Source organism: Cherax quadricarinatus, chromosome 10 (genome assembly GCF_038502225.1).
Source record: "Cherax quadricarinatus isolate ZL_2023a chromosome 10, ASM3850222v1, whole genome shotgun sequence".
Lineage (NCBI taxonomy): Eukaryota > Metazoa > Arthropoda > Malacostraca > Decapoda > Parastacidae > Cherax > Cherax quadricarinatus.
The window spans coordinates 42,491,792-42,516,521 of record NC_091301.1 but is presented as its reverse complement, the minus strand read 5'-3'; the positions used below and the strand labels follow the sequence as shown (position 1 = coordinate 42,516,521).

Genomic DNA, 24,730 nt, shown 5'->3' with positions numbered 1-24,730 from the left:
GCATTAGACTGGCCAGTTGTGTGCGTATTAGACAAATGACGTCTTTTGTGTACCCTGGAATGTTGACAAAAATTTAACATTTCTGCTACTTTGAGCTCAATTTCAAGCTATTTTGTCCTGAAACTAATCAAAATCATCTCTATTTCTGTAAAATATTTTCCATTCTATCAAATGAGACCAAGAAACTGAGAATTAAACCATACAAAAATACAACCTCTCCTCACTTAACGACAGAGATCTGTTCCTAAGACCACATTGGTAAACAAATTCATCACTAAGTGAGGAGCATGCTATAATGGTAGCGAGTTTGTGTCAACCATCTTTGATATTGTTTTATTATCACCTTTGCACCATTTATAACATTTCTGGTGTATTTTTAAATGTTTATACATTAGTGTACTGCATACAGGTTGGCCATCACTAATCCGGCAATTGGTAATCTGGCACAAATTTCGACTAGGATAACTCCAACCTTTCCTAGGCCGACCCCTACCCCGCCTTCCTTCCACTACAGACTGATACACTCTTGAAGTCACTCTGTTTCGCTCCATTCTCTCTACATGTCCGAACCACCTCAACAACCCTTCCTCAGCCCTCTGGACAAGTTTTGGTAATCCCGCACCTCTTCCTAACTTCCAAGAGAATTCGTAGTTTGGAAGTTAGGAGGAGGTGTGGGATTACCAAAACTGTTGTCCAGAGGGCTGAGGAAGGGTTGTTGAGGTGGTTCGGACATGTAGAGAGAATGGAGCGAAACAGAGTGACTTCAAGAGTGTATCAGTCTGTAGTGGAAGGAAGGCGGGGTAGGGGTCGGCCTAGGAAAGGTTGGAGGGAGGGGGTAAAAGAGGTTTTGTGTGCGAGGGGCTTGGACTTCCAGCAGGCATGCGTGAGCGTGTTTGATATGAGTGAGTGGAGACAAATGGTTTTTAATACTTGACGTGCTGTTGGAGTGTGAGCAAAGTAACATTTATGAAGGGGTTCAGGGAAACCGGCAGGCCGGACTTGAGTCCTGGAGATGGGAAGTACAGTGCCTGCACTCTGAAGGAGGGGTGTTAATGTTGCAGTTTAATAACTGTAGTGTAAAGCACCCTTCTGGCAAGACAGTGATGGAGTGAATGATGGTGAAAGTTTTTCTTTTTCGGGCCACCCTGCCTTGGTGGGAATCGGCCAGTGTGATAATAAAAAAAAATAATAACTTAAAATTTCCGGAGTCACCACACCAACCTGCCGCTACTGTTTGGTGGCACTACTTGCTGCATAAGTCATTCCAATTTCTTTTCTCCATTTATTGTTATAACCTGCTCACCTTTAGCCCTATCCATGTTTCCAATGAATAAAAGAAATGCTTCTCATTGTGTAAAGCACATACACCATACATTGTCCATAGAAGATAAGGTGGCTTTGAAGTCACTGTTGGTCGCCATGAGCTCAGCTCATTCAAATAAGCTGTAACTGATAAATTTTTCCTGCATATGAGAGAATAGGTTTGTATGGAAAGTATGCGCTATATAAGAAAAATTCTGCAGTATGCAGTGCATAATGATAAAAAAAAACTGCGACTGTGTTTATGGTGTAAACCCAACTTTGCGGTACACTTTCGTATGGTTTGTATAGCTGTATTCTCATTTATTTGATCTCAGTTGATAGGATGGAAGATGTATTACAGAAATAGGTATAATTTTGAATGGTTTCACTCTGGAAAGTACCTTAAAATTGAGCTCAAATAGTGGAAATGTTAAATTTTTGCTGATGTTCAAGAGTAAACAAATGACGTCACCGTCCAATACATATCCAACTGGCCAGTCTGATAAGCAGTCACGAATGGGTTGACATTATTTATACAATTATTACCTCCTCTCCTCCCTCTACAGATGTTCCTGGTGTCTACTTAATTTCTTGCTCCTCCTGTCTTCTTCAATACTTCGGAGAAACTGGTCGATCTCTTTCTGACAGACTTAGGGAGCACAAAAATAGTGTTTGGCTTGCCGACACTAACAATGCTCTTTTCTGTCACGTCAGAGATCATAGCCATCCTATTGACTGGTCTTCTGCTAAAACTGTCTTCCCTACTTCCAACTCGAACAGTCGCCGTCTAGTTGAATCCTCTCTAATACACAACTTTCCTTGTATGAATCTTAGTCCTGGCTTCGTCTCTGTAGATGCCTTCCTCTCCCACTACATTGTAAAATGCTCCAAACTTCAGAACACCTGTCACTTAACCTGACTCCTCATTTTTTCTTTTTCTTTTTCTTCTCCCTCTTCCCCTTTCCTCTTTCCTTTTTTCTCCTCTGGGTTGTCTTTCTTCCTTCTGTCTCGTGTTTCTGTTCCTTTATTTATTTCATCACTTCCCCTTTCACCCATCTCTGTGCACTTGCTCTCCCTCTGTGGGCACCTAGCTCCCTTGCAGTGCTCCTTTTCCTTTGTATTTGACTGGCTCCTCCTCCTTATTCCCCACTACTACTACTACTACTGCCGCCGCCAACAACAACCACCACAACAACAACAACCACCACAACCACAACAACAACCACAACAACAACCACAACAACAACAACTGCAACAACAACCACAATAACAACAACCACAACAAAAAACCACAACCACCACAATAACCACAATAACCACAACAACAACCACAATAACCACAACCACAATAACCACAACCACCACCACAACCACAACAACCACCACAACAACCACCACCACCACCACCACCACCACCACCACCACCACCACCACCACCAACCAACCAACCAACCAACCAACCAACCAACCAACCAACCAACCAACCAACCAACCAACCAACCAACCAACCAACCAACCAACCAACCAACCAACCAACCAACCAACCAACCAACCAACCAACCAACCAACTCCTCCTCCTGCCTATATATAGCCATCCTGCTCCATTTCTGGTTAGTGTGACTTTGTAAATGGTCCAAGTTGGACCAAAACGTCGTCATATGCTTCTCTTTTATGTGCGGGTTATTTGTGTATCGTTCCAGTCACGGTATTGTGCCTTTTTTTTTTTTTGTTATTAATAATGCAGTAGTCTGCATAACAGTAAATCTTCTATTTTTTTGTGTGAATAAAAATTCAAAATGGAAAGCAAGCATAATAATAAGAGAGGCCTGGAGATGTGACTAATGAACAATGTTATTTTAGTACTCTTAATGTCTGCACTGTTTATTCTGGACCCTATTTTGAAAATGGCGTCTTTTGAAATTTGTGTGAAATTGGCCAAATTACCGATTTCTGACCACTTTATTGGGTAGTTGAAATAGGTGAATGGGCAGTTTCTTGTACTCATTCGATAGAAGGAATACTAGCGAAATAGCTATGAGTTTGGTAGACTGGAACAATGAAATGGGCCAAAAATAGTACATAAAATGGGTGAAATCACTGATGCGTAAATGTTGTCGTTGGGTTAAGTGTACAGTGGACCCTCGGCTAACGATATTAATCCATTCCTGAGAGCTTATTGTTAGATGAAATTATCGTTAGCCGAATTAACTTTCCCCATAAGAAATAATGGAAATCCAATTAATCCGTTCCTGACAGCCAAAAATATTAAATTTTTTTGTTCATGAAGTATACATTTCCCTACAAAGAAAACAATGAGACATGCACAATAACTATATAAATAACTGTTAAAATGACACTTACCTGTATTGAAGAGTATTGATGAGTGATGAGACACTGTTTTTCTTGAACACTTTGGGATTTTCAGAGTGATACATGGGTAAAGGCTTCACTTTGCAATCTCCACTAGCATTACAACAAAACAAGAAAGTTAACCTGCCTTTCATAGGCTTGTGTCCTGGGAGTGCCATTTCTTCCTGAGTAATGTAGGTCCTGTTTGGCATTTTCTTCCAGAACAGGCCTGTTTCGTCACAGTTGAACACTCGTTGGGGTTTGAATCCTTTAGCTTCGCCATGCCTTATCACACTGTGTATGCCACTACAATTCTTAAATCTCTCAAACCAACCTTTGCTGGCCTTAAATTCACCAATATGAGCACTAGTTCCAGGCATTTTTTCCTGTTCACCTGGGTGTTAGTCGACTGGTCTGGGTCGCATCCTGGGGGACAAGATTAAGGACCCCAATGGAAATAAGTTAGTCCTTGATGACTCACTTGCTTTTTTGGGTTATCCTGGGTGGCTAACCCTCTGGGGGTTGATTGTTTCTCGGTAATTGTTTCTCGTTAAGCCCCACCAACAAGAGTCTCTCCACATCTTCGAGTAGTACAGCTGACTGGTGCAGCAACAGCTGACGGTGGTGCAGCAGCAGCAGCTGATCATAGTACGATAGTTTTTCTCACCCTTTTTACTACAGAGTTGGCACTAGAAGCTTTCTTTGGGCCCATTGTGGCTTATTTAGCAGCTACATGCTCTATAAACAATGGAATAATACAAAATGTGTCGAATATATGCATGAAACCAGCCACCCTGGCTTGTAAACAGTGATGATGGCAGGGCAGCTGAGGCACTCAGGCTGGACGAACAGGTTCGGGACGAATCACGCTGGACGAGTTTTTTATTGTTAGGAGAGCCAAAAATTTTACACTCAAACGCTTCGTTAGGCGGATTTAACATTATGCGATGCATTCGTTAGCCGAGGGTCCACTGTATTTTAGCCTAACCACTCTGTAATCCGACACCCTATAGGTCCCAGTGATGCCGGATTAGTGATGGCCAACCTGTATTGTAATAAACAGAATAGAGGAAATCAGTTCTTAATATACATTATTTTGGTATGCATACTGGTCAGAAAGCCCATTGTAAATCCTAGTTTTTGGGTAACGAGTATGTCGCTAAGTGAGGAGAGGCTGTACACTGCAAAGTTGATGTTTTATACCAAAAACACAGTCAGTTTTTTTTCTCATTATGCACTGCGTGTTCCAGGATTTTTTTATATGGTGAACACTTAATGCATAGGCCCATTCTCCCATATCTAGGCCCAGATTTACTGCTCAAGGCTTATCTGAGTGAGCTGAGCTCATGGGGTAGAACTATGGGACTGACACTGGCTTCAAAGCCGTAGTACAATGGGACTGACCCCAAAAAGGTTAACTGGCGATTGGTTTGTAGAGATGAGATGATTTTGCTCTGATCTTAACAAAAATAGTTAATTTTTTAAACAAGTGCACTCTGTCTATTGATTTTGAATTTGGTTGACCCAACAGATTTTGTTCATTATTTCCAAAGTCCATTAAATCAAGGATATTCTGTATTGCCTTGATCTCGTTAATACAATTCCATTTAAATATACAGTTGAACCTCAAATTTCGAACGAATTACTTATCGAACTCTTTGAAAATAGAACCCTTTTTTCGAACCAACTTTGTCCCTATTATTGAACCCGCCCCTATTTTCGAACCGCTGGGTACTGGACATGTCCGGCAGCCCACTCTATCCGCGTCTCCATGCAGGCGCCGTGAGCCAGTCTGGTTTAGTTGATGCTTGAGTGAACACTAATCTGCGCTCTCAATCAAACATTTTACGATTATTTCATTGTGTTTAGTGCTTGTGGGACTGTGAAATAAGCTACAATGGGCCCAAAGAACATTGCTAGTGCTACCCCTGTGGTAAAGAAAGTGAGACACCATAGATGTGAAGAAGGAAATAATACAGAAGTGGAATGATGTCCAAATGTTTGTGGAGAAGTACCACCCTGAAACAAGCCATCTTTGCAACAAGTTCAGTGACAGAATCATGTCCAATTTTAGGGAAATCTTAGAGGCACCAGAAACAGAGGACTGTCGACAGATATTTTGTGAGACCAGGGTCCAGTGACTCTCAAGCTGGTCCTAGTGGCATTAAAAGACAGAGAAGGGAAGTAACCCCAGAGAGGGCTTTGATACTTGAAGTCCTCATGGAGGGAGGATTCTCCTTCCAAACACTAACACCAACTCCCTCTCTCCTCCTCCCTATCTTCCAGATGCCATCACCAATCTTCAACAGAGGAAAGTAAAATGTTATTTATATGTTTATTTAAATTTATTAATACATAATTGAACACTATATTTGTTGAGTGTATGTAAAACTACAATTAGTCTCTATAAAATGTATTTTTTTTGTGTGAATATTTTTGGGTTTCTGGAACGGATTAATTGTATTTCCATTATTTCTTATGGGAAATATTGCTTCGCTTTTCAGACTTTTCAAATTTAGAACTAACTCCTGGAACGGAATAAGTTCGATATTTGAGGTTCCACTGTATAAGGAAAACAGTGTTGGGTGTGGGGGAATCCAGTGAGCATGTTATAAATGAAATGCATTTTAATTTAGGATTCGTGCACAAATGCAACACAAAATGGGTACTGGAAAACATATACTACTTAGTACAAATGACCACATTGTAACTCAAATACATTGTGTGTGCTTTCTTAACATGGAGAGGATTGTAAGCCTACTGGGTTGAGATGGATGGTTCATTTTCTCAGAGCAAACACATTTGTAAAGTTTTATCACACATCACTGCTTTGAAGCAAATCTGAAACTTTCTCTTTTTTAAGTATTCTGCCATGGTTAAATTTCCAATGATGAGATAGGATAATGAAATTATTCAAAATTGCTTGATAACCACCTGAATATGTGATGTAGATAATGCTCCCAGAAAGTAACTATTGGCAGTAAACCTGGGTTAGGGTGGAAAATTCCATGGCATGTGGTACCTAGATTTTGTATTTTACTTGATGGTAAAAAAAAACAAAAAATCTGTGGTGTGTAGCACATATACCTAAATTTTGCACAATAGATGATTCACATTTTATGGGGTGTGCAGGAGGGTCCCGGTTTACGGCACTCTCTAATATGGCTATTTCAAGTTATATTATTTTTTATTAACACATTGACCATTTCCCACCAAGGCAGGGTGGCCCGAAAAAGAAAAACTTTCTTCATTCACCCCATCACTATCTTGCCAGAGGCATGCCTACACTACATTTAGAAAACTACAACATTAACACCCCCTCCTTCAGAGTGCCAGCACTGTAATGGGAAAATTTTTGTTCACTGTCAAAATATTTGGTTGCACCTATTGGTTTGCACTTTGTGAAGTCGTGTTGCAAGTGGGCTTGCAAGACTTATACTATAGTGTGGTATTGTTGAATCTCTTGAATTATAAAGCTATCAAATTTGGGTATTAGGGGTAGACCAAGAACCTTGTCAACTATAGTGGACCCGCACCTTACGATGGCATCGCGTTACGTTAAATCCGCCATACGATACATTTTAGCGCCAAAATTTTGCCTCTCCTCACACTAAAAAACTCGCCTCGTGCAATTCGTCCGGGATGCGTCCCACATGTGGCCTGAGTGCGCCTCAGCTGTCCCATGGGTGCCAGTGTTTACAAGCCAGCCAGTGCGGTCGCATCCATGCATACAATCGGTACATTTCATATTATCACAGCGTTTTTAGTGATTGTACCTGCAAAATAAGTCACCATGGACCCTAAGAAAACTTCTAGTGCCAACCATGCAGTAAAAAGGGTGAAAATTACTATGGAAATGAAAGAGATAATTGCTAAGTACGAAAGTGGAGTGCGTGTCTCAGAGCTGGCCAGGTTGTATACCGAACCCCAATCAACCATTGCTACTATCATGGCCAACAAAACGGCAATCAAGGAAGCTGTTCTTGCAAAAGGTGCAACTTTGTTTTTGAAACAGAGATCGCAAGTACTCAAAGATGTTGAGAGACTGTTATTGGTGTGGATAAACGAAAAACAGATAGCAGGAGATAGCATCTCTCAAGCAATCATATGTGAAAAGGCTAGGAAGTTGCATGAGGATTTAATTAGAAAAATGCCTGCAACTAGTGGTGATGTGAGTGAATTTAAGGCCAGCAAAGGTTGGTTTGAGAGATTTAAGAATCGTAGTGGCATACATAGTGTGAAAAGGCATGGTGAGGCTGCCAGTTCGGACCAAAAAGCGGCTGAAAAATATGTGCAGGAATTCAAGGAGTACATAGACAGTGAAGGACTGAAACCCGAACAAGTGTTTAATTGTGACGAAACAGGCCTGTTTTGGAAGAAAATGCCAAACAGGACCTACATTACTCAGGAGGAAAAGGCACTCCCAGGACATAAGCCTATGAAAGACAGGCTTACTCTGTTGATGTGTGCTAATGCTAGTGGTGATTGCAAAGTGAAGCCTTTATTGGTGTATCACTCTGAAACTCCCAGAGCATTCAGGCAAAACAATGTCCTCAAGGCTAATTTGTGTGTGCTGTGGAGGGCAAACACTAAGGCATGGGTCACTAGGGACTTTTTCTATGACTGGTTACACCATGCATTTGCCCCCACTGTGAAAGATTACCTCCTGGAAAATAAATTGGACCTTAAGTGCCTCCTGGTATTAGACAATGCTCCTGGTCATCCTACAGACTTGGCAGAGCGACTTTCTGGGGACATGAGCTTCATTAAGGTCAAGTTTTTTCCTCTTAATACCACTCCTCTCCTGCAGCCCATGGACCAGCAGGTCATTTCAAACTTCAAAAAACTCTACACAAAAGCCATGTTTCAAAAGTGCTTTGAAGTGACCTCAGACACTCGATTGACTCTTAAGAGAGTTTTGGAAAGATCACTTTAGTATCCTCAGTTGTGTAAACCTTATAGGTAAGGGTTGGGAGGGAGTGACTAAGAGGACCTTGACCTCTGCTTGGAAGAAACTGTGGCCAGAATGTGTAGACAAAAGGGATTTTGAAGGATTTGAATCTAACCCTGAGAAGCATATGCCAGTTGTGGAATCAATTGTGGTATTGGGGAAGTCCTTGGGGTTGGAGGTTAGTGGGAAGGATGTGGAAGAGTTGGTGGAGGAGGACAATGAAGAACTAACCACTGATGAGCTGCAAGATCATCTTCAACAGCAAGAGGCCAGACCTGAGGAAACTGCTTCGGAGGAGGGGAGAGAGAAATCGAAGTTGCCTACTTCAAAGATTAAGGAAATGCGTGCAAAGTGGGTTGAACTGCAAACCTTTATGGATGAAAATCATCCTCACACAGCTATTGCAAGCCGTGCTGGTGACTATTGCACTGACAATGTTGTGAACCACTTTAGACAAATCATTAAGGAACGAGAGGTACAGAGCTCTATGGACAGATATGTTGTGTGACAGAGGTCCAGTGACTCTCGAGCTGGTTCTAGTGGCATTAAAAGAAGAAGGGAAGTAATCCCGGAAAAGGACGTGCTACCTAAAGTCCTAATGGAAGGGGATTCCCCTGCTAAACATTAACAACTTCCACACACTCCCCTCCTCCCATCCCATCAATCATCACCAGATCTTCAATAAAGGTAAGTGTCAGTTTGTGTGTATTAAAATTAATATTTCGTGTGGTAAAACAATTTTTTTTTCATACTTTGTGGTGTCTTGCACGGATTAATTTGATTTCCATTATTTCTTATGGGGAAAATTAATTCACCTTATGATAATTTTGGCATACGATGAGCTCTCAGGAACGGATTAATATCGTAAGGTGGGGGCCCACTGTATATTAAATTTCTCGCCAGTACCGCACCGTCATAAACTAGTTACAGTGGACCCCCGCATAACGATCACCTCCGAATGCGACCAATTATGTAAGTGTATTTATGTAAGTGCGTTTGTACGTGTATGTTTGGGGGTCTGAAATGGACTAATTTACTTCACAATATTCCTTATGGGAACAAATTCTGTCAGTACTGGCACCTGAACATACTTCTGGAGTGAAAAAATATCGTTAACCGGGGGTCCACTGTATTTTTGTGGCAAAAACTAATGGACTTATCCTAGCTTTTTTATATATACCACTGCAATCTTCATTACTCCTGTTGGAACTCGGGTGGGTTGGAGTAATTGTGTGTTGAAACAGGGCAAAATATGCACTAAATGGTCTCACTCAAAAAAATAAAGGCTAAGTAGAGAGAGAATTCAAGTTTGTCCCACCATCAGCACCATTCTAGTTTCAGCATTTTGTGTGTGAAAGATGAGATTGTGTGTGTGATTAGAAAGTTTCGTGGGTTGTGAAGGAATATACAGAAGTACTAATGGCTCTGTGTAATTGCTAGGATTGTATAAAAGGTATACTATTATAAGTCTCATTAGCAACAAGACAAGATTAGGAGAAGAGAATTGATAAAAAAAAAGAAACCTTAAGAACAAAAAAATATTAATTATAGATCAGCAACATCATGTACAATATGTACCGTCTCTTAAGGTACTATGATAGTCACTGTAACATAATGAATTAGCAGACACTATTATACATTATACTTTAATGTCAAAGTTTTTTATGATAATTCCTCATGAAAGGTTATTCTTGAAACAAAATATAGGAAGGAGTGAAATATGCTTCGTACTCAAGATATTTTTTCTTGAAAGGAAACTGTAATCAGGAAAAGTGTCCCAATGAGAAATGTGATTAGTGGGGTTCCACAAAGAATAGTCTTCAATAATATCTTCAATTTATATAGAGTATGTTAACAAAGATATAAATGACTTAGAATATATTTGCAGATGATACAAAATTATGCACATTAGAAAATCAGAATTACTATAAGGCCTTCCAGAAAAAAGATTAAAGAATGTGTGCTGACAGGTGTACAAAGTAATTTAACGTAAGTGCTGTGTAATTGAAATGGGGAAAAAAGATAAAATAAACTGTGTGAAAACTAGATAGGCTAAAATCTTGAAAGGATCAGAAAGATGATTATACATGGGTCTCTCAAGTCAGTAGCTGGGTTGTGGTGCATATGTTGGACTTTGTGTGGCTAGCCCCAGCAGTGTGGTTGATCAGGTCATACACCTGGAGGCCTAGTTTGGGACTGGGCTGAAAGGGTATTGACCCTTGAAACATACTTCAGGTAGAATCCAGGCAGGTAGCACCAAGATTGCTTATTAGCCAGTACAGTGGAACCCCGGTTTTCATCCAGTCTGGTTATTGTATAGTTCAGTTTTCAGCCACTTTTCGGTGAAATTTTCCCCGTTTTCATACATCTGCTCAGAAATTGTCCGTACCAGATGCATCTGCTCATACGTTCGTGACTCAGTTTGCCTTTGTTACTTGCAGAGGGTGGTAGTAGTTGTGATGGTGGTAGTAAAAGGTGGTAGTGATGGTGGTAGAGGGTGATAGTGAGAGTGGTAGTGATGGTGGTAGAGATAACTTCTCCCTCTCCCCTCCTCGCCGTCTTCCACATGCCAACAAGTCTTCAATAAAGGTAAAAGTGATTTAACCCTTTCAGGGTCTGTGCCTTAGATCTGTGCCAAAATTCTAGCGGCGTCAAATTTAGCGCAAGAAGGCTGGTAGTCCTACATCTGAGAGAATGGGTCTGGGTTGTCAGTGTGCGCACTATAGAAAAAATCTGGATGCCTGCATGGCATTGTGGGAATACCGCCAAAGTAGCTTTGTTCATCATGCCTGGCGGCAAGGAAGCTCTCCCTCCCCACTCACTCTCCTGGTGAATTCTGACTCTCCTCTTCACAATTACAGTTTTAAGACTGATGGAAGTGGATCTGAAGAGGAATTTTATGGTTTTGAACCATATGGTACCATTGTACCATGTGGTACTATATGGTACCGTTGTATTCAACACAATAACCGCACTAATATTTTCATCATTTTGTTTACAATAAACTTGTAAACAAGTTTTGTAAGCAATATAATGATAAACAAATTAGTGCAATTATTGTGTTGAATACAATGAGTGTACACTTATACAATATACATTATATTTGTCTCACAGGCCACAAATGTTACTAGAAAAAAAAAAGAAAAAAATTGGAAAAGAAAAGAAAAAAGTATAAAAAGCGTAAAATAAAAAAAATGCAATTTTGCGGAAGTCACTGATGTTGCCGCCACCCGGTCAATTTGAGTCAACTTCCCGCTGCTGTATCTCGGTAAGTACTGATCAGAAATTTTCTTTTGTTTTATTACTTTCACAAAAATATTATCTTTAATTTTGTAAGATTTTTTTTTTTTTTTTTTTTTTTTTTCAAAATTTCTTGGACACTGGGGCATCCCTTCAGATCTTAGCCTTGGACCCTGAAAGGGTTAAAAGTTCATTTATCCATTTCATTAGTGCTTTATACAGTGGAACCTCTACTTACGAGTGCATCCACATGCTAATTTTTCCGCATATGAGCAGTCACTCGGTGGATTTTTTGCTTCCAGACGCGAGCAAAATTTCCAGATGCGAGCAGGACTCGAGGGAGGTTCCTTGACACTGTTGAAGGGCTCTTGCTCTTTATCTTGGGAATTGGATCTCAGTTGTTTGTTGGACTATCTCATTGAAACTTGGGCAATGTATGATGGAAAGATGCTTCTTAACGTACACCAAAAATGAAAGAAATCGGATCATAAATGGCGGAGTTCACTTCTCAGTCATTAGCCGCCCCTTAGCAGTACGTATTTTTGTATGGTTTTTGTGGTTGTATTCTCATATTTTTTTGTCTCATTTGACAGAATGGCAGGTATATTATAGAAATAGATATGATTTTGATTGGTTTCACGACGAAAAGCACCTTGAAAATGAGCTCAAAGGAGCAGAAATGTTCGATTCTTTGGCGATGTTCAAGAGTAAACAAACGACGTCACTGTCCATTCCACTATGCAGTCATGAATGAGTTGACATTATTTATACAATTATTGCAATAATGCAGTAGTCTGCATAACAGTAAATCTTCTATTTTTTGTGTGAATAAAAATTACAAATTATTTATATTGTAATAATAATACAGTGGACCCTCAACCAGTGGCATTAATCTGTTCCATAAATACTTGAGGTACCAAGTCCTTTGGTGGGGTTACCTCCCTTCTTGGTTTTTTAATGCCACTAGGATGAGCTTGAGAGTCACTGGACCCGTCGCACAAAAAAACTGTCCAGAGAGCTCTGTTTCTCATGTGCCCCTAGGATTTCCCTAAAATGGGACACAAGAGTGTCATTGTACATGTTATCAATATGGCTTGCAACTTCTGTGGCAGTATAAAATTCATCAATAAATGCTTGCACCTTTGTAAACATTGAACACATTTCCCTAATCCTTGATGAAGTCATCTTCCTCCGTCTCTCTTCATCCTGCTCTGAAGAACATTCCTGAGATGTGATCTGTTGCTGTTGCACCTGAAGCTCTTGCAGGTCCCATGGTGGCTTATTTAGCAGTTACAAGCACTAAAAACACTAGAATAATCCAAAATATATGGCAGGCATACGTGGAATCGACTGCAACAGCTTGTAAACAATGGCACACTGAGTCTTGGAGTGGCTGGGCCTGATCAGGCCGTGCTCCCGGTGCATGGGCACGTTCCGGACGAACATCGTTGGTAGAGTTTTTCGCCGTTGGTGGAGACATTTTTTTATGCCAAAAAGCGCCATTAGATGAATTTGTCGTTACTTAATGCCACCGTTAGTTGAGGGTCCACTGTACGTATAGGAATAATAGTATAATAATAATAATATAATACATATAATGTATAATAATAATGTGCTATATAATAATAATAATAATAATAATAATAATAGATGGCTTCGAAAGGCTGTCACTAGATGGCAGTGATTACCACAACAATGCGGGAGCGGTTGTAGCCGCCTCCACTTGTCACATAATGACATATGTACTTTATTGATTCTAAAGTATATATGAGGTTATTTATGTTGTTTATTGTGTCATATTAGACAAATTGAGATAGATAAATAAGCCGTAGAGTTGATATTAGCAAAATATACATGGAGTATTTTGTCCTGTCTCTAGACAAACTCGTCCACCACCGACACTGCCGATACATAGCCACATACGTAATGACGTATTTTATTCATTCTAGAATACGTATATATCAAGTGTCTATGTTATTTATAGTGTTTATATCATATTAGATGAATTGTGATAAATAAGCCGTATAAATACACCTACCATCCGACTTACGACCTGCTCGACATACGACTACTCGACTTACGACCATGTTTTGTATGCAAATGTTCTGGGAAATAAACAACTGTTTGTGTTGTATACAGTGTTTCTCCTAAACTTTACAGTATAAAATATAGTACTAACAGCATAAAGAGTAAAGTAAAAAATGCAGTAACAAAATAAAACAATAAAATAAAATCATTACAATAATATGATGTTGATATTCAGTAGTAAGGTTCAGCTTATGTCCATTTTGACTTACTAGCGGTTGGTCGGAATCAAGTTTGGTTGTAAGTCAGATGGTACCTGTATTAGCAAAATATTGAAGTATCTTGTCTTGCCTTTTGAGAGCCAGAATGGATTAATTGCATTTCAGTTAATTTAAATGAGGAAAATTGGCTTTGCAAACGAGCAAATCCAGATGCGAGCAAGGTAGCAGAACGGATTAAACTCGTAAGTAGAGGTTCCACTGTATTTATTTCTCATTGTGTTCTGTATGTAAAACTATAGTTATTCTCTATAAAATGTATTTTTTGCTAATATTTTTGGGTGTCTGGAACGGATTAATTGGATTTACATTATTTCTTGTGGGAGATGTTACTTCAGTTTTCCTACCAGTTGGTTTTCAGTCGACCTTCTGAAACGGATTAAAGACGAAAACTGGGGTTCCACTGTACTAATTAGGAAAGAATATACCCATAAAAGACTGTATAGGGTAGGAAAAGTAATTCAAGATTGATAATATTAACCTTTAAATGGTCCAAACGTATATACTATACATTTTTTCAACATCTGAAAGTATGTAAAAAAATGTAGATCTTCTTTTTTGTTTTACATTTGAAAACGTGTAAAAAAAACTTTTATCTACATTTTTTTTATATTTGAAAATATGTAAAAAAAAGTAGATCTACTTTTGTAGCACTACGAATTTAAACGTCGATCTCTTTGGACCGTTTAAGGGTTAAATACAAGTACCATCTGACTTATGACCGAGTTCGGTTCCAAGAAACCGGTCGTAAGTCTAAATGGACGTAAGTCGAACTTTACTACTGAATATCAACATCATATTTTTGTAATGACTATTTTATTGTTTTATTTTGGTATTTCATTTTTACTTTACTTTTTATGCTGTGAGTACTGTATTTTATACTGTAAGGTTTAGGATGAACACTGTGTACAACACACAGTTGTTTATTTCCCAGAAATTTGGCATAGAAAACAAGGTCATAAGTCAAATGGTCGTAGGTCGAGCAGGTCATAAGTCGGATGGTAGGTGTACATTGAATCGATGCTTGAATATGTAGCACCAGTGAGAAACTCATTCTTAGTCAGACACAAAGCTAAAACAAAAGTAGAAATTTGATAATGGTTTTTTAACCCTTTGACTGTCGCAGGCCCCTTTCTGAACCTGTCATTCTAGGTCTCAAAATTTTTGAAAAAAAAAAAAAAATTTTTTTCTTATGAAATGATAGATAATCTTTTCCCGATGGTAATGACACCAAAAGTTCGAAATTTGGTCGAAAACTCACGGAATTACGCTCTCGCGAAGTTAGCGGTCCAGGCGACATATACGTATTGGTGATTTCGCCAACTTTGAGCCCTGTTTTTAGCCAATTCCGTTGTTCCAGTTGACCAAACTCATAGCTATTTCTTTAGAATTCCATTTTATCTATCATTTGAGCACAAGAAACCACCCATTTACCGATTTGAACTACCCAATAGAGTGATCAGAAATTGGCAATTTGGCCAGTTTCACGCAAATCAAAAAAGGTGCAAATTTCAAAATAGGGTCCAGAATAAACAAGGTAGACATTCTTGGCACTAAAATAACATATCCTCTGTTCATTAGTCACATCTCTAGGCCCCTCTTATATTACTATTGCTTTCTATTTTGATTTTTTATTCATACAAAAAATACAAAATTTACTGGTATGCAAACTACTGCATTATTTTAAAAATGGTATAAATAATATCAGTGCACTAGTGAAAGAATATTAGACTCCCCAGTTGACGTGTATTGGACGTGTGGTGTGATTTGCTTACTCCTGAACATTGGTAAAAATCGAACATTTCCGCTACTTTGAGCTCAGTTTCAAGGTCGTTTTCATCGTGAAAGTAATGAAAATAATCTCTATTTCTGTAATATGTTTTCCATTTTATCACCTAAGACCATGAAAACGAGAATACAATGATAAATACTATAGGAAAATACACCTCAAAGTCAGCGTTTTAATCCAAAAAAATGGTCAGAGTTTTTTTTGTCTTATTACGCACTGTGTGCTGCAGGATTTTTTTTTGTGGTGCACACTGACCACACAGATCCATTCTCTCACATGTGGGCCTACCAGGTTTCTCCTGCCTGATTTGAAGCCGCTAGAATTTGAGTATATATACGTCAGAAACAGTGGCGCGTAAGACGTATTTATACGGCGTAAACAGTCAAAGGGTTAAGCTAAGAGGCATGACCTGAGAGAGACCTTTTGACACTGGAATAATGTAGAACAAGCAGCACTATGATGGTGGCATAAAAAATAATCAGGGGCATCAACAGTGTGTTCAATGCAACCTGACATGTCATGGGTCCAAATGAGGTACACCCAAAAGTTGGAAAATGCTTTTGCAGTGTAATGACCCATCTAGGAGGTGAGGGTGCCTTGAGAGTGAATGACTTGGTTCAAAGTCACATTTGCAAGTCACATTGGATGAAACCAGTATGACTTATAAATGGTCCAAGTCGGACCAGAGTGTCATCATAAGCTTCTCTTTCTTATGTGTGGGCTATTTGTGTATGAAACCTGATTACCTCCCATTCCCTATGTGCTGTATGATCCCTAGGGTTCAGCACTTCATAGTGAATATAAAAATCATACAGTGCAGTGTAAGGAGATAACAAAGGGCATACACTAGCATCATAGCAGATGCTGAATGCTGACTAAAGATGAACCAAAAGCAGATGTAACATTACTAATTCATGGCAGCTGATAAAGAAAAATATTCTCACATCTCTTCTTTCTTTAATCACACCGGCCATATCCCACTGAGTTAGGCCCCCCCCCCCCCCAAAAAAAAAAAAAAATAAAGAAAATAAAAAAGTTTCTTTTTAAAGTTTGCATTATATATAGGAGAAGGGGTTACTAGCTCCTGGCATTATACTCACATATACATATATAATACACTTGTTCATGCACTACACATATATATATATATAATGTTTATTTAGTTTATAATTTTGCCTTTTCACCAGTTTTTTAATCACATTTCTGTTTTGAATGACTGTAGGTCTCGGGGGTGGGCAGTACAAGTGTGGTGCACCCGACAGCAGCAGTTGCAGCTGCAGCAGCAGCAGCTGGGGCGACGCAAGGCTCAGGCCAGTTCCAGAGATTAAAAGTTGAAGATGCACTCTCCTACTTAGATCAGGTACTGTATGTTTCTTTAAATTTCTTTTGTTTTTTCATGTATGGTGAACACAGTATCTTATTTCAACAAACTGGCCATATCCCACTAAGGCAGGGTGGTCCAAAAAGAAAAAAATGAAAGTTTCTCTTTTTAACTTTAGTAATGTATACAGGAGAAGGGGTTACTAGCCCCTTGCTCCCAGCATATTGGTTTCCTCTCACAATATGCATGTTTTATGGAGAAAGAATTCTGTTCCACTTCCCCATGGAGATAAGAGGAAATAAACAAGAACAAGAATGGTAATAGCAGTTTGGAGGGATACGTTGTGTATCTTTATACGTATATGCTTCTAAACTGAGCACCTCTGCAAAAACAGTGATTATGTGTGAGTGAGATGAAAGTGTTGAATGATGATGAAAGTATTTTCTTTTTGAGGATTTTCTTTCTCTTTGGGTCACCCTGTCTCGGTGGGAGATGGCCGACTTGTTGAAAAAAAAGAAAAGAATGGTAAGAGAATAGAAAACCCAGAGGGGTATGTGTGTATATGCTTGTACATACAAGTGAAATGTGACGTAAGTGTAAATAGAAATAGCAAAACGTACCTGAAATCTTGCATGTCTATGAGACAAAAAAGACACCAGCAATCCTACCATCTTGTAAAACAATTACAGGCTCTTGTTTTACACTGGCTTGGCAGGATAGTAGTACCTCCCAGGACGGTTTCTGTCTACCTACCTACCACCTAGGTAAACACACTATAACTGCACATAACCCCAGTGCAAGTAGTGCCTTGTGTGATATTTCCCTAACTACTGTCAATATGTTTATTATAGGATTTCTAATTCAAATTGAATGCAAAATACTTTAAAGAGGCACATAGTTATTCTTATGCATTTGTCCTGTAAATTATGCAGTTTGAGTTTTAGGCAAGTCATACTATATAATGTTTGTTGTTAAAATTAGCTGTAGTGATATGTTGTAGCAAAAATTTGTCTGTAATTACCTACTTTAGCTTTAGGGAAGAGGTATTGTTTTTGAGATCAGTAGGTAATTATGGCCTATAGGTAAAGGTTTGTTTTTTATTAGCAGTACTAAATAATTTTAATGTACATTTCATATTTTTCATTTTGCACTTTTCTAAGTAAAATTATTCATGGCATTCTTCATTAAGTGTACAGTGATACCTTGACTTGCGAGCTTCAGATACGACGCCACTAGTTTACGCAGTGAATGCCACAACAGTGCACATGGTTACCTCACCGTGGAAGTATCTCTCTTGTGTTGTGCTTACGTTTTGTGCAGTTATTTTGCCAAATTTCTTTTTTCTAACCATGGGTCCTAAGAAAGTAAGTGCAAAGGACAGTGCTGAGAAGATGATGATGATGTCCATTGAATTAAGTATGAAACCATAGAAAAACAAAAGCGAGGTGTAGTCGACTTGGCGAGGCAGTACAAGCATAGTATGCACTTCGTGCCTTGTGCCTTCTCTGCGAGAAAGCACAAGACATTTATGCTGATATTCACCCAAAACATAGACCAGTCTCATAACTTGGGGGGGGGGGGGTCAGAGAAAATTGCTTTTGTTTCAGTGTTTTCCTTATAAAACTAGTGATCTGATACAGTTACCCTCACAAACACTCCATTTTCTCTTTTAAGAAGACCTCAGACGGGCAAGAATGGGAAGATATGATCAGAGTGATAATTATTTTTACCTCGAGAGTGGCCACCACCACTTGTCGCATATAGACATATTTTATTCATTCTAGAGTATATATCATGTTTCTATGTTATTTATGTTGTTTATTATGTTAAATTAGATCAATTATGATAGATAAATAAGCCATAGAGTAGATATTAGCGTTATATTGAAGTATTTTCTCTTGCCTCCTGAGAGCCATGTCAGCATAGTTGCTGATCCTCTATGTATGTTGTATATGTTATCTGAGTATCATAGTACCATCCATATGTTTTATACAGACGACCTCTTGCTAGACTTAGTGGCTAGCATGTGTGACGTTATGTGATGCCGCATGTGAGCGTCAGACACGCTGTCCCTTTCTCAGTCCACAGATAGACCTTCAGGCAACAGGACAGGCTGGGCTGGGCTCCCCTCTCACACACTGCTAATATAAGTGTTAGCACCTAACAAGTGTGTTTATCTCCAATCAACATATCTTCACGAACCCTCTCAGCAAATTGTGGCAGCTGTGGGTTACACCTGGATAGGATTTGGACCGTTGACATTTCCTTTATGTTGCATACAGACACTGCATTTCTTAACATACTCGGAAATATCAGTTGCCATATGTGGCCAAAAGTATTTCATTCTGGCTTGTTTTACTGAATGATCCATACCAGGGTGTGCAACAACTGGTGCATCATGAACTAGCTGTAGAGCTACATTCACTAGTGACTGTGGAATTACTAATTGGTATACCCTTCTGCTTGGGGTACCCAACTCGGCTGTTCGATACAGTAATTCTTGGCTCATTACGAAGTCACTGATGGGTGCTGGTGGCTTCACAGTCAGAATAAGATCTTCCTGGAGCAGGAATCGAATCACACCAGACCACATGGGATCTGTTCTTTCTTACTGGAGGAATGAACAAACTCGGTGGAGTGAACGACTCTCCCTGGTTGAAAAAAGTAACTTTATAACACGAAATATGAGCAAGGGAGAACGGATCTGCTATCTCTCACTGCAAGCACAGGGGAAAAGAAATGAACACAGACGATAATACTGGTATTCATTCTTAGTCGCACACTGTGACACGAGGTATCAACTGTAGAGAGACTACACTTACGAAAATTAACAACATGTGAAGGTTACTCGAGAAACAACTTTTTACATTGCATGGATTACTGTCAACTAGGATAGTATCACCATCTGGAACACAAGGGACAATAACAACACTAGTGAGCACACTAGCCACAGAAACGTCTTTCTGCAACAGCTTGTGACATCAGCAAGAGATGACATTACTCATTTCAAGTAATCTTTCTTCGCAGAGTGTCCCCTGGGAGGAACGACTACTTGAACAAGTCTCCATCACAGGGATAGTAGTCTCAGCACCCAGGGTTGTCTGAGGTTCCTCTGAAACCCAAGGTAACCGTACACTATCCTGAGTGCACGATATTGTGGCTGGATTTCTCCAACCATCATATCTCCACGAACCCTCTCAACAGCCAGGAATTCTGCTGAAACGGATTAATGGCATTTCACTTAATTTCAATGAGGATAATTGATTTGATATATGAGCAAATTGAGTTACAAGCTGGGTCACGGAACAAATTAAACTCGTAAGTCAAGGTACCACTGTATAATGAAAGCAGTTGGACTTTACCTGTACAGTAGGGTCCCCACTTTATGGCATTTTGCCAATATGGACATTTCAAATTATGACCAAAACTTTCTATATGCCCCCCCCCCCCCCCAACCTGACGCACTAATACAGTTTCCGAGTGCCACTGTTTGTTTACATCCTCCATATGTTCCACATCTCTCCATTATGTCTGGAAACTTTCTAAAATTTTAGGTGTTTTAATTAGTTATTTCACATTTTATATATACTCTGATAATTTTACTTATCAGGGAGGTACTACCGTCCTGCCAAGTGAGTGTAAAACAAAAGCCTGTAATTGTTTTACATGATGGTAGGATTGCTTGTGTCCTTTTTTCTGTCTCATGAACATGCAAGATTTCAGGTATGTTTTGCTACTTCTACTTACACTTAGGTCACACTACACATACATTTACAAGCACATATATACACACCCCTCTGGGTTTTCTTCTATTTTCTTTCTAGTTCTTATTCTTGTTTATTTCCTCTTATCTCCATGGGGAAGTGGAACAGAATTCTTCCTCCGTAAGCCATGCGTGTTGTAAGAGGCGACTAAAATGCCGGGAGCAAGGGGCTAGTAACCTCTTTTCCTGTATATATTACTAAATGTAAAAGGAGAAACTTTAGTTTTTCCTTTTGGGCCACCCCACCTTGGTGGGATACGGCCGGTGTGTTGAAAGAAAGAAAGAATTTTACTTATGTTTACCTGTACCTAAGCAAACTTGCTGTGCTGGCATTCACATAGTGTCTCACTGGTCTTGATGCCAAATAATAATGATAATAATAATACTAATGCTGGGGCACATAAAGTATCATATATTATGTTGATATAGACATTTTCATTAGTCCATCTATGATATTTTTTCAAAATTATATAAGAAATGCTACATAACACATAAACATGATACATACAACCACAGCGGAATAAATTGACATAAATATGAGATGTGGTAGCAGGGTGGCTTGTCAGAGTGACAGCAAGAATTACGTTTTCTCTAGTCCAACACCAGAGAAAATGTGTACACAGTGGTATTACTTGGAGTAACCATAGAGAATTATTCTTTTTGTATGCATTCACTAGCAGCTATGTATTTATTCTACTGCACTAATGTGAAGACAACTTGTAGACAATGTAAGTGTGTGTGTATTGCTTTGCAAACTCATGCCACTGTATGTGTTTGAACCAAAAGTGGACAGGTATTAATGTGTGTTTAGTCTGACCTAGTGACTTCTTCCAATTGTCTCACCTCCACATTAGTAAACCTATTCAGGTACTGGTACACAAAAATGCAGTTAAATTATCATACATAGCAACATGTGTAGATTACCTAGGATAGCCCAAAAACATCACAGTAACTTACTTCCATTGATATTTAAGGGTAGTTATTAGAAATGATTAAACTCAGTGAACACGGTATGTTGATGGTAATAATAATATAATTGCTCTGGGCATAAGTGGGGCCATATTGTAGTTGGTCTCAGGGGCCACTGCCTCTGCAGCCTCGTCCCAGACCAGGCAGACCTTCTGGTTACTGGCCAGATTGCCAAGACTGTTAGGAAAGAAGAGACAAATTCAGTGAAATATGATCCCTTATTGACATTTTTTCACCCACACAGTGGGTTTTCTCAAGTCACAAACAGATCTATCTGGGAAAAGATGACATGCATATGGTGATGTGAAGGGTCAGGTGAGGCATGTTGAAGTTGGTGGCTGAGAAGAGGTTGAATTTGAGAAAGATCTGTCCATTATGGACCAGTAGGCCTGTTGATATGTAGGACGGCAAAGTTTCCTGACGAAAGGTTCAGCTATGTTGTAAAAACTGTTGTTCTGGTTGAAATTGTTGAATATGCAGATAAGTAACGATTTCAAGATCCTGTATCTCTTGTGTGTCTTCTAACTTGGAGATGAGCCTTGCAACTCTGTAGTTAATTAAATGCTTGTGGGCCCATCATTGTAACACACAGGTGTTCATGTCATCCATTCTGCTTGTGTATTGGTGTTCCAAAACACATTTTTCTGAGGCTTTTGGATGTTTTGCCTATGTATAATTGGTTGCTATTGTTGCAAGAGATTATACCCCTTCAGGGGACTGAACCTTATGATAATCCTTACTGGTGGTGTCTTTGTAGTGGTAGGTACTTGGAATGTGGTACTGGAAAAAGTGTTTGAGACATATTAGGTAACAATTAGTTGTTGCTTTGTTTTGAATGTTCCATTAACAGAGTAGTTGTCAAACACATCTCCAACATTTTTTTCTAGTACTATATTTCAAGTATTTAATATTACAGTCAAAGACATCACTAGTAAGGGACACCACCCTTAGGGTATAGAATAGCTTTATTTTTTATGGTTTTATAATTGTTATTTACTGTATCCCTAGTGTTATGCTTATGTTATCCTCTCTTATTACCCCTGGTATTAATTGAGGCTTTGTACAGTACATAGTGCCTTGTGTACTTGTGAGCACTTATCATTATGGCATGTCATCCAGGTTGTGTAGTTTCTTTAACCAGGTTGTTGCTGCTTGCAGCAACAACCTGGTTAAAGAAACCTTACTTCAGACTACATTGTGAGGATAGAATCTTCAAAATCAGTCACAGGTACAATACTTTGCTCATTTTGTATAAATTATGACTACTTAGTGTTCTTGCCTTTATTCCAGGGAGTACAATTTGAAAACTTTGGGTCATTCCCAAGAGTTAGTTTTAGTAATTGCAAATAATGACTATGTATGTGGGCGAGGGGCTTGGACTTCCAGCAAGTGTGCGTTAGCGTGTTAGATAGGAGTGAATGGAGACGAATGGTATTTGGGACCTGACGAGCTGTTGGAGTGTGACCGGTTATTTTTATATAGCCGGACTCGAGTCCTGGAAATGGGAAGTACAATGCCTGCACTCTGAAGGAGGGGTTTGGGATATTGGCAGTTTGGAGGGATATGTTGTGTATCTTTATACATATATGCTTCTAAACTGTTGTATTCTGAGCACCTATGCAAAAACAGTGATTATGTGTGAGTGAGGTGAAAGTGTTGAGTGATGATGAAAGTACAGTGGACCCCCGGTTAATGATATTTTTTCATTCCAGAAGTATGTTCAGGTGCCAGTACTGACCGAATTTGTTCCCATAAGGAATATTGTGAAGTAGATTAGTCCATTTCAGACTCCCAAACATACACGTACAAACGCACTTACATAAATACACTTACATAATTGGTCGCATTGGGAGGTGAACGTTAAGCGGGGGTCCACTGTATTTTCTTTTTGGGGATTTTGTTTCTTTTTTGGGTCACCCTGCCTCGGTGGGAGATGCCCGACTTGTTGAAAAAAAAAATATATATATGTATATATATAACTTTTGCTCTAATGGGCTTTAGAAATTTGATGCTTCAAGAAAATTTGTACAGAAGATTATTGTAATGATTATTTTCCAGGTGAAACTAAGGTTTGGGAAGCAGCCACAGGTCTACAATGATTTTCTGGATATTATGAAAGAGTTCAAGTCTCAGTCCATCGACACTCCTGGAGTCATCGCTCGTGTGTCACAACTCTTCCGTGGTCATCCAGAGCTCATTGTCGGCTTCAACACCTTCCTTCCGCCCGGCTACAAAATTGAGGTGCAAGGGAATGAGCAGGTGAAGGTTTGCACGCAGATGTTTTGTCTCGTTGTCTCCACCTAGTCATTTTATGTATTTTTTCTTTGTTTAAAAAAAATTATATATATATATATATATATATATATATATATATATATATATATATATATATATATATAAATATATATATATATATAAGAGATGATTGTGGATGTTATGAATGAGAAGAAGCTGGATGTCCTGGCTTTAAGTGAAACAAAGCTGAAGGGGGTGGGAGAGTTTCAGTGGAGAGGAATAAATGGGATTAGGTCAGGGGTTTCAAATAGAGTTAGAGCTAAAGAAGGAGTAGCAATAATGTTGAAGGATAAGCTATGGCAGGAAAAGAGGGACTACAAATGTATAAATTCAAGGATTATGTGGAGTAAAATAAAGATTGGATGTGAAAAGTGGGTTATAATAAGCGTGTATGCACCTGGAGAAGAGAGAAGTGTAGAGGAGAGAGAGAGATTTTGGGAAATGTTGA

At 39.1% G+C, this 24,730-nt stretch overlaps 1 protein-coding gene across 1 annotated transcript in view; it reads left to right on the top strand.

The window, feature by feature from the left end:
* LOC138851027 (paired amphipathic helix protein Sin3a-like) overlaps positions 1 to 24,246 on the top strand; it is a gene marked incomplete at its 3' end in the record, with an annotated part of 156,944 nt that extends 132,698 nt beyond the window's left edge. Inside the window, 2 exon segments of the mRNA XM_070083798.1 lie at positions 17,157 to 17,294; positions 24,046 to 24,246. Coding sequence (XP_069939899.1) covers positions 17,157 to 17,294; positions 24,046 to 24,246 — 339 coding nt within the window.
* Between the last annotated feature and the right edge of the window lie 484 nt (positions 24,247 to 24,730).